The sequence below is a fragment of the Pan troglodytes genome, chromosome X, assembly GCF_028858775.2.
Source record: "Pan troglodytes isolate AG18354 chromosome X, NHGRI_mPanTro3-v2.0_pri, whole genome shotgun sequence".
Taxonomy (NCBI): Eukaryota; Metazoa; Chordata; class Mammalia; order Primates; family Hominidae; genus Pan; species Pan troglodytes.
The window spans coordinates 38,266,809-38,278,079 of NC_072421.2; the positions used below are offsets into that span (position 1 = coordinate 38,266,809).

The 11,271-nt window shown below is 38.8% G+C and overlaps 1 protein-coding gene across 1 annotated transcript; it reads right to left on the reverse strand.

The window, feature by feature from the left end:
* Window positions 1–366: 366 nt before the first annotated feature.
* On the reverse strand, window positions 367–9,140 carry DYNLT3 (dynein light chain Tctex-type 3). The gene is made up of 5 exons (XM_001136823.6): window positions 8,985–9,140; window positions 7,820–7,861; window positions 3,286–3,409; window positions 2,531–2,608; window positions 367–2,186 (listed from the first exon to the last, which is right to left on the reverse strand). The coding sequence occupies exons 1-5, from the start codon at window positions 9,012–9,014 to the stop codon at window positions 2,110–2,112; spliced, it is 351 nt and encodes a 116-aa protein (XP_001136823.1). The 5' UTR covers window positions 9,015–9,140; the 3' UTR covers window positions 367–2,109.
* Between the last annotated feature and the right edge of the window lie 2,131 nt (window positions 9,141–11,271).

Below are 11,271 nucleotides of genomic sequence, written 5' to 3' on the forward strand. Positions count from 1 at the left end.
TTTTTTTTTTTGAGACGGCATCTTGTTTTGTTGCCCAGGTTGGAGTGCAGTGGCACGATCTCGGCTCACTGCGATCTCCGCCTCCCGGGTTCAAGCAATTCTCCTGCCTCAGCCTCCTGAGTAGCTGGGATTAGAGATGTGTGCCACCACGCCTGGCTAATTTTTGTATTTTTAAGAGAGATGCGGTCTCACCGTGTTGGCCAAGCTTGTCTCAAACTCCTGACCTCAAATGATCCACCTGCCTCCCAAAGTACTGGGATTACACAGGTGTGAGCCACCACCCCCAGCATTTCTTCTATTTAGAATTTCTAAGAGCAAGCAGAATGTCATTTCTCTAACTATTAAATGATTATCCAGAAGCAAAAGTACAGCACAGGAAGATAATATTTATTATATTTTAACTAGAAACAGAGCAGATAGCAAGTTCACCAGGTAAAAATTTTTTTTCTTAAATTAGGCTTAAACAACAATAATAAAAAACAAGTCTGCATGTATATTTTGGTCACTATTATAATCTTCCAGGGCACAAAAGCCAGCAGCATAAAGAAACATGAATAATGACTGAGAATTTTTGATGTGCCAAAAACAAAGATCACTGCATTAAACTCCTTTATTTTGTTAATATTATTCTTAAACATTGAACAATTATTAATTATTGTTATTTGGCAAAATATCAAACATGCACATAGTATTCCTACAAGAATATTGCCTTAATATTGTCAATATTAACGCTAAGCTTATTCCTCTCCAAAATTCAATGAGTTATGGTTCCACTCTCTATATGTATTAGTGTTAGTGGTAATATGCAAAACTGATTTTGTTTTCAGGGTTAAGTAGCAGATTGACTTCGCATTTGGTGGCCAGCTGTGTACCCTAATTTTTCATCTATTTTCTTAATAAATTTAATTACATTTCATAAGCCCTGAGATAATGTGCTAAGGATTGTATACTTTTAATCTATACTTTATTCCACTCAATTTGAACCCCACATAATAAGTCTTTTAAGTTATTTACAGATGGTTGTAACTAAAGCAATGACAAAATTTACTACTTGTATAGGTAAGACTGATAATAAGGCCTTTAACTAAGAGTTGCATATTTTATATGCACTTTTAACTTGCTAGGAGCAACTCTTAAAATTACATCTATAATTCTGTCAGAAAGCAATAAGTGCTTTTCATTTTGCTTACTTCCATATGTGTAACCAGATTCACTTTTTTCCTCCCTTGTAAAACAACTATTTTCTTTTCCTTCCCCAAATATTAATACGTCTTCCAACTGAACAATTGCTAAAAGGAACTTAGCGTTTGCACAGCACATTGACAACTGTAGTGCTTAGCAGAGACATATGCCCATAATAGGCATCTGATAAATGTTTGTTCCACATGGAATGAGTGAATTGTAAGGCAGCTGTTTGAGTCATACACTGTTCATCATATACTGCAACTAATTTTATTTAACTAGGAAATTCAGTTTACCAGATTTAATTTACCCTCAAGTGTAAATCCAAAAATTTGAAATTAAAAAAAATTGATTTACTAATCCTCAGAAAAAGTAAACAAGTTAATCATAGTTGTTACTATACTATTAGTTGATAGAAAATTTAAAAAATTATTACTTTCCACTAAATATTAAGTACAACTAAGTGAGGGGAAGAAAGTTTAAAAAAACTTAAAAATGTTAGCTAATTCTCATCATTTTCTCCACATTTATCCTTGCAGCTTTTTTGTTCATATATTTATTCCTGTTAACTTCTCTAGCTGAAAGAGAATTTTATTATCTGAATGGAGTTCCCCATCACCTTAGGTACAAAATATTAGTGAAAAGCTGGTGTAAATATAAGATTGTATTTTCATGTCATGCCATATTTCTAAATTTATTTTTTGCTAGCATTAAATTTTTCCTATTTAAACGATGCTGTATAGAATATGAGCTAATCTGCCAATTACTATGATATTGCTTGCTTATAATATTCAGTTTTTGTTGATAGCTTTAAAGCATATTGCACGCTTTTCATCTAGCACACTAGTAAACAACTATTACTCTTTTTGGAAAGGATACACTGACAAATTCTTAAGTTAATGGCTTCAGCCCAACATTTTTAGTCAGTTAAAGAACAATAGCAATGGCAAAAACGTTGACAATACAGTTCATGGTCCGGTTCTCCCATCTTACGGTACAGGTTCCTGAAACACAAAAAAAGGATTTTGAAATACCAGCAAAACATAAAAATTATCAGAGAATATATATATATATACACACACACACACACACATATACACACACAAACACACACACACACACATATATATATATACATTTTTCACATGTTTTAATATCTTATTTCCTTCAACCTGTTAAGTTTTCACATTTCATATCGGTCTGAAGGTATACTTGTTACTAGGTACAAAGCAATACTGTTGATAGTCTTTTCAGAATTTAATCAGAATTAAATAAGTACTTGATTAAAAAGTGCAGTTTGACTTTGCTAAAAGTTGGATTTTGTGTAAATCAGCTTAAGATCTCTTACCATCAGATGTGGTATCCCAAAAACAGGAGCTGGCTGTGTGAAAGCCATATGCGCTCTTCTGGACCACTGCACAGGTCACTGCAAATAAAGTCACAGAATGAGGGCACTTACAGACAAAGGAAAAGAGAACCAAGGTCAAAGTGTGTGAGTTCAGAGCTCTACAAGCCGAAAACAAGACAAAAAACAAACAAACAAACAAAAAAACAGAAAACAAAGCGTTCAGCAAATAGATTGAAAAAAAAGTAAAAGACTCTCATCTTTATCTACCATCATGATTTTGACCCCACTGGATTCAGTTGGTTTTCTGACCATTGTCATTACCATTGGTGATTGTATTGCAGGAAAAATATCAGTCAAATTCTGTGCTTTGTACCATGGGCAGAATTCAGACACAGAAATGCAGGAAATACTCCACTTTATAAACAGTTGCTGTGTGGAATTACAGGTAAAGAGGCATGGGACTACCGAAAGAAACACAGTTAAGCTAAGGGGGGGTCTCATTGGAAAGAAAGAACTGATAGAAATGCAAAGGGTGATGCTACCAAAGACAAGTAGCTCAAACTGCCTTTGAGTAGTGAAAGATCTTCATCTTTTAAGTATTATTATAGATTATCTTTGAATGAGTAAATCAGAAGTCCTTTATACCCTTTTAGTATCCAACTTAAATGTCTATTGTACATATACCTTCTCAAAATTCAGAGAAAATCACAATGACAAAAGCAAGTGAACTAGTGAGGAAGGATACTGATACTTACCAATATATTTATAAGCTTTTCCCAACTTAACCAGATGTGTTAAGGATTGTTCCACTATGCTTGCAGTCCACTGGTTGATGTTGTTGTGATTATAATCTTCACCACCTAAAACCCCATCTACACACTAAAAGGGCACAGAGGGCAGTTAATTTAGTCAGTAAAATTGTTCAAAAAGAACAATTTTTACACAAATTGCAGTAAAAATTTATTCAAAACATAAAATATACTTATAGCTCAATAAGGCATCTTAGAAAACATACACTTGGTAAACATTGATTATGCACTGTCTCTAATTGCTTAAGAGTTTTGAAAGAGTTTCCACTTGCATTATCTCACTCTATGAGATACTATGGGCCATATAAAGATAAATATGTCATGGCTTCTGTGTAAATAACTTAATCTAGCAGGGAAGCTAATAAAAAAATTCGAATATCTATAACACAAGGAAGACTAATGATAAATTATGTCATAAAAATTATGGTGGGGAAATTAAAAGGTGATATCAATTGGTTAACAAGTAGCTTTGAAACAGCTGGGATTTGAACTAGGGCTCACATGCTAGAAACAGGATGGGACTAATTTAAAAACATAATTCTTATGTATACTAATTATATTCTCATTCATACTATGTGATTGTTTAGCTATGAAACAACAACTGATTATATTCTCATTCATACTATGTGATTGTTTAGCTATGAAACAACTAGCACACTTGCCACTGAAAGTAAATAAAGATGCTCTAGAAAGATAAAGTCAAATATCATAATTTCCCATAGTGCTTAATTTCATCCACTTCTGACACCTGATTAAAAGCACTGGCTCTAGTATCACAATCCTAGGTTTTAAGGCCTACTTTGACACCTATCTGCTGTGTGACCTTTAGCAAGTGACTTAACCCCTTCAAATCCCTATTTTCCTAATCCTTATAGTAAGGATAACAGCATCATCTTATCAGGTTGTTGTTAGGATGAAATGAGACAATGAATACCAAGTGCTCAAACAGGACTAGCACAGAGTTAGCATATAAATAATGTTAACTACTATTATCATATGGCTGCTGTTATATTTTATATTTGAGTGATAAAGCCTGGATAATAAAGCACTCATTTAATTCATTTTTAGAATCTAACACACACATGCAGCTTCATTTACTATCATTAGACTCATTTAATTCATTTTTAGAATCTAGCTTAATAATACACACATACACACACATGCAGCTTTATTTACTATAATTAGACCACAGTAAAGATTTATGAAGGCACTAATACAAAATCTTAAGTTGGATAGTATAAAATCTTCACTAATGATAAAATATAAAAAGAGAAATTAAATATTTTAGCAAGGTTGATAAAAGTAATATGGCTCAAATTTTTCTCCTAGAAAGCTCAATAACATGACAAAGTAGGAAGGGTAGTGGCTTAAGGATCAGGGGAATAGAATTTTAATTCTGGCTTTACCATTCCTAAGCTGGTGACCTTTGGGCAAACCTATTCCTCTCTTGAGATCACCTTTCCTTAAGGATAAAGTAAGAGCACTCATTTTTCTTTCAGGTTATATAGTAGGACCACTCCAAGTTTTGCTCTAAACAGCAGAAAACACCATGGGGTGTGGGTGCCACTGTAAATAGCCCTGCTAATTACTATTAATTAACATCTAGCCTAATTAATTACATTAACATGGAGGCCCATGAGACAATGAGGTCCTTAAACAGCTCTGTATTCTCAGTGCTAAACTCAGGACCTGGGCACTTAGCAGGTATTCAACAAATGTTGTTGAAGCAATATTGGTTTTGATATACTCGCTGGGTATCTTAAATCAAATACACTTTAGACTAAATTCTAAGTCATTTGTAGCTCACTTTTTCTTCGACGATTTTTTGGGGAAGCAATTTCTATTACTAACACTAAAGAAAATGTATGCATATTACTGATAAATGGGTGTCTCTGAGTTCAGAAGGAAAAACATATTAGCATAGGGGCTCAGAGCAAGAAATCAAAGGAAAGAAAATAAGATCAATAAGAAAATAAGATCAGTAAGGAAATCAGAAATAACTGCTGAAATTATGTAATCATCTAGGAAGTGCTAAACTGTTTTAAAATGTTGCTCATTCTCAGGCATTTCCAATGTCTCAATGGAAATATTTCAATGGCAGAAGAGGGTTGGTTCATGGGAAGAGGAAAGATAGACATTTAGCTGCAAGTAACCTGTAGCAAAGCTGAGTTTCTTTGCAGTCTCATATTTCATATAAAAATTCAAGAGAAGCTTGCTTTTGACTACATAATGCATCAGAGTCTGTTTTTATTCAAAAATGTTTTCAGTTATATTATTTATATTACTTAACTCCCTCTCACAAATATTCAAGAAAAACTGATGTTCTAAAATGCATCCAGTGACTTCTAGCACCACCTAGCCACTGCCAAGTATGTATTTCCCAGTTGAAAAAGCATGATTCTTTTAATTTGATATAATATTAAAGTAACAGGCATATGGTTTGAAAATTCCAGTAGAACAGAAAAGCTTAGAATGAAAAGAGTCTCCTTCCCACCCTTTCCTTTCCCATCCCCAGTCCCATTCCCCAGAGGAAACTCATCAGTGTACAACTGTTTTTATTTCTTCCAAGGGTTACTTATGTATCTCCAAATAATGTTTATCTCACTATTTCCTGATTTATGAATTATAGGCAACATCCATGTAACTCCTACTATGATAGATGAAAATTTGGTTCCCTCAGACCACCCGCCCCCTTCTCTCAATATAGTGAAATCACGATTTTTTAACTTAAATATATTTACACTGTTAGAAACATGTTTCTTTTCCACTCTGGATGTTTTCTTCTACGCAGAGGATTGTTCTTTAACATTCCTGGCCTCTTGTCCTGTCAGTTATTCCTCCCCATGGAGGTGGAATGAGTTACCTGGTTGGTGGGTGATAACCATTGTTCTAACATCTCATTTGGGAGTCTCCCAAATGTGTTAAACTTGGGCTTTAGTTTCTCCTTCCCTCTCCACCCAAACCAATGAAAGGCACCAGCCTGAACAAGTGTTTCTCTCTGCTGACTCAAACTTTCTCTTGGATGACTCTTCCCAGGGCTGAACTGAATGGGAGTTAGCAAAACAAGGTACAATCATCAAACTGGTTTTTATCAATAATAAAGGTGGTATTTTGTTCTCTTTCTATTGGCTCTTTTTTCTTTTCATTTGGTTCAGAACTTAAGGAAGAAGGCACTATTTAAATGGAATCCCAAATAGCCCAGCATTCTTTCTTTTATGTTCCATCAACCAAGGACAGTCTTTCCTGACTTGCCACTTTGAAAACTAAGATCACTCCCTTCTCATTACCTCCACTCCCTCTTCCACCTCCCAGTTTCCCTCATTTGTGCTTTTACATTGTAAAGGTATTAAAAACCTTTGCTTTCTACTTTTAATAATTAAATACTCTCAGGCTACATAGATAGAATGCATAATTCTGAAGTATCAAAATATGGCAGGATTTTCAGGTGCCTGTCTATTCCTCTCAGACCTTGAGTTAATTCTAGCTGTGTAAGGCCAGACCTGGGTGTCAAAAAATACCTTTCCCACACTGTGGTCTGTATGTGATACCTCTAAAATAATGAAAGGTCCCCTGCCAGAATTAATTCCCAAAAATAATTTCTTTTCTATTTGCCTAAAAGGAGTTTCAAATATTTTTCTTAAAATTTTGATTCACTATCATATCAATGCTTAAAATATGTTAAATGATCATTTTTTCCAATTATATTGGGCAAAAAAGTGTACATGCCCAAAGGCAGATATTTCTAGGGCTTTTGTTATCTATTTTATACAATATACGTATATATTATACATATACTTTACATTATAAAAGTTGACGTGTGTACACATATATGCGTACATATACTTTTATAGCATTAACATTTAAAATAATGTTTGCTTTCTGGAATAAAAGTTATTTTATCCAAAAGACAGGGCATCAATTTTAAACCAGTTTTCTAGACTAAGAAAATCCTTAAGCATCTCTTTCAGAATAAGCCTCAAGATGCTGATAGCACACAACAAAACATAGAAGGACCCCTATAAAGAGTTAGTGGATAAATATTTAAAATCTTGTTCTTGGCCGGGTGTGGTGGTTCACGCCTGCAATCCCAGCACTTTGGGAGGCCAAGGCGGGTGGATCACCGGAGGTCAGGAATTCGAAACCAGCCTGACCAATAAGGTGAAACCCCGTCTCTACTAAAAATACAAAAATTGGATGGGTGTGGTGGCGGGCGCCTGTAGACCCAGCTACTCGGGAGGCTGAGACAGGAGAATTGCTTGAACCCAGGAGGTGGAAGTTGCAGTGAGCTGAGATCACACCACTGTTCTCCAGCATGGGTGACAGAGCGAGACTCCATCTCAAAAAACAATAAAATAAAATAAAACAAAATCTTCTTCTTTTAACAGTAAGGTTTCTAAGTTTGTGCTGAAACTCAAAATATAGCTTTTAAAAATCTCCACCAGTGCAGCAAGCTTCAAGAGAAACAAAATGTATGACTCACCTCTTTGACAATATTGTGGGCTTCCTCAGCATTGAAGCCAACCTAAAGGGAAAACAAAAGGTAAAGCTGCTTTCAACACAGGCTTACAAGTATGACGCTACACAGAATATCCTAGGCTGGCCTAGACAGGTGTTAAAGTGTTAAAGGGCATCAGGTCTACAGAAGGGGCCAATCTTGCCCCTAAACACTTAAAAATACTGAATGCTTTCCCTACCTACCTCCCTGGAGATTGACTCGTGAGGTCTGGGGCAGAGCCTGCAAGTCTACATTTTAAAAAAAAAAAAAATGCTTTATACTGGTGATTCTAATGAACATCCTAGATTAAGAATCATTGTATTGTAAAACGTAGGAAATAAGCAAGAGGTGACTATGAGGATGTTATGTGTCATAAGAATATAGAAATGGTTTCAGCTAAGTGAGAGAATGAAGAGAATGCTTAGTAGACTATTTTCAATTTTGTTTTTAACTTATGCTAGGCAAAAATTTCTAGGCAAAAATTCCTTTCCCAAATTAAAGATTATGAAAATACTTGATAACTCAAGATTAATATCACTTTAGTACTATAAAGTGGTCTGACAACTTAGTCTTTTCTTTGGAGTCCCCATCAATAACAGGGAGATAACAACTGACATCATGGGTTTCTGGTGAGGGTTGGGAAAGCCTGAGTCAGTAAGCAAGGGCTCGTAATCCATAAAGCACCTCCTTGCCTAATCCTGGCAAGCATTACCGGGAGCGGGAATGGCAGTGCCACCAGGACCCCGAGACCCCGAGCCATGGGGGCTGCAGCACCTGCGCTGAGGAAGCCAAGGGACGGAGGCAGCAGCGGGAAGACCCGTTTTCGAGGCCCGCCCGGTAGGAGGGCGGCGTCCGTCACCCCATGCCCACTCCTCGCACCCAAGTCAGGCCTCGTCCTCCCAACCCTGCCCCGACCCCACCGTCTGATCCGCGCGCTCCTGGCCACCCCTCCCACCCCGAATCTCAGGACTTTGGGGTGGGGAGAACGGGTCGGGCGGGGCGGATCCCGGGCCCAGGGGAGAGGACCCGGGCTCGGAGGACGCCGCACCCCAACTCTTGGGACCGCCCTCGCTGGGAGACCACCCGGCAAGAGCCCCGCGCAGAGGAAGGCGGGAGTGGGGGGCGCTCCCAGGTAGCCAAGGGGCGGTACCTCGTCGCAGTGGCGATGGTACTCCTCCATGGTAGCGCCGGCTCTCCCTGGGGCGGAGCGACACGCCGGTAGAGCACCGCGGCCGCGCACTGGCCTCCGGGGAGGCCCCACCCCCGTTTATGGCCTAGGGCCTTTCCCTACGCAATCCCCGCCTTTGTGTCGCAGTGGCGTCACCTGGCAGCGCTGGGCGGGCTTCGGGCAACGCCAGGCGTCACTTCAGGCCACGCACTTTTTCCTCGCTTCCTCTGCCCTTTCTGGAAACAAGGGATGAATGTAAAGAACAGGGAATGGCGCCAGTGTGGATCAGATGGGGTGACCTAGTGGCAGTTAGTCTAGACTCCGCACTAGTGGTTGAGTGCCCACTGCTGTGATTACTTGCACATATTTGTTCATTCACCATCATGTGGCACATAAATGTAGTTAATTTCGTGGTAAACCAGCCACTTTGATTTGTCCACTTACTAGCTATGTTACTTGGAAAAATTCACCTCCCACAGCTTCAGTTTTCTCATATGGAAACTTACCATCATACCTATTTCACTACTGGTTGTAAGGATCTGATGAGAAGCTGTATACACGGCTCCTAAAGTAGATGCTTCTCAACAAGAGAACAATGACTACATTTTAAAATAAATGTAGTAATTTTAAATTAGCAATTTTAAAATAAATTACTAATTTCCAGATGATCCTAGACACTTCCTCAAAACCTCACAATAAGTCAGAAGAGTTAGTTCTTCCATCACTGCTTTTATCAAGATGAAACTGAGGTATAGAGAATTTAATTTGCCCAAGGTCATACAGCCAGTAGGGTGTAGAAAAGGGACTTGAGCTCAAGTAGTCTGATAGCAGAGCCCAAGCTCTTAACCACTGTATTACTTTCCTATTGCTACTGTAACAAATTACCGTAAATGTAGTGCCTTAAAGAAACACAGTCCTGTTCTCTTACAGTTCTGTTACCAGTGTAGGGTGTCCAGGTTCTTGGCTCTTTGAACAAAGAATTGGACAAAACGCACAAACAAAGCAAGGAAAGAATGAAGCAACAAAAGCAGAGATTTATTGAAAACGAAAGTACACTCTACAGGGTGGGAGCGGGCAGAGAAGCCGCTCAAGGGCCAGGATCCAGAATCTTCTCTGGTCCAAATACCCCCTAGAGATTTCCCATTGGCCACTTGGTGTGCACCCCATGTAAATGAAGTAGTGGCCCACAATCAGAGGCTGAAGTGAAGTTACAAAGGCCACACTCCTATGCAAACGTCTGATTGGTTCCAAGAAAGCAACCATCAGAGGCTAAAGTGAAGTTACAAAGTTGCACTTCTATTCAAACAAAGATTTGGCCCATAATCAGTTTGATTGGTTGCAGACAGCAACCAATCAGAGGCTGAAGTGAAGTTACAAAGTTCCACTCCTGTGCAAATGTCTGATTGGTTGCTTTTTGCTCTTTGGTTGCAAAAAGCAACCAATCAGAGGTACTTTAAATTTCCCATCTGCCCTGCAGAAAAGGTGGGGATTTGCAAAGGGAATAGCCTCTGGTCCTTTTGTTACTTAGGCATGGAAGGTATGAAAGGTTAGGGTTTTCCTTTTTTTTTTTTTTTTTTTTTTTGAGACGGAGTTTCACTCTTGCTGCCCAGGCCGGAGTGCAATGGCGCGATCTCGGCTTACCCACGGCAACCTCCGCCTCTCGGGTTCAAGTGATTCTCCTGCCTCAGCCTTCTGAGTAGCTGAGATTACAGGCATGCACCACCACGCCCAGCTAATTTTGTATTTTTAGTAGAGACGGGGTTTCTCCATATTGGTCAGGTTGGTTTCGAACTCCCGACTTCATCGACCTCAAGTGATCTGCCTGCCTCAGCCTCCCAAAGTGCTGGGATCGCAGGCGTGAGCCACCGTGCCTGGCCAGGGTTTTCCTTTCAATTTAGTTCTATGAAGTAAGCGTGAAACAGTTTTAAGTTCCCTGCCTCCTGACCCTATTCTCCTGCCTCAGTTCTGGAGGTCAGAAGTCTAAAATGGGCCCATAGAGCTGCATGCCTTCTGGAGGCTCCAGGACAGACTCTGTTTCTTTGCCTTTTCCAGCTTCTAGAGACTGCCTGCATTCCTTGGCTCATGACCCCTTCCTCCAAATTCAAAGCCAGCAGTATCTTTTCTCCTCTCTCGCTTCTGCTTCAAAGGAGGTGTGAGGCATCTCTACAAACGAGAGATGTATGACTCTTGCCTTCCTGTTTCCCTCTCAAGACCCTTAACTTAATCACATATGCCATGTGTCTTTTGCACTCTGTATCATATTCACAGA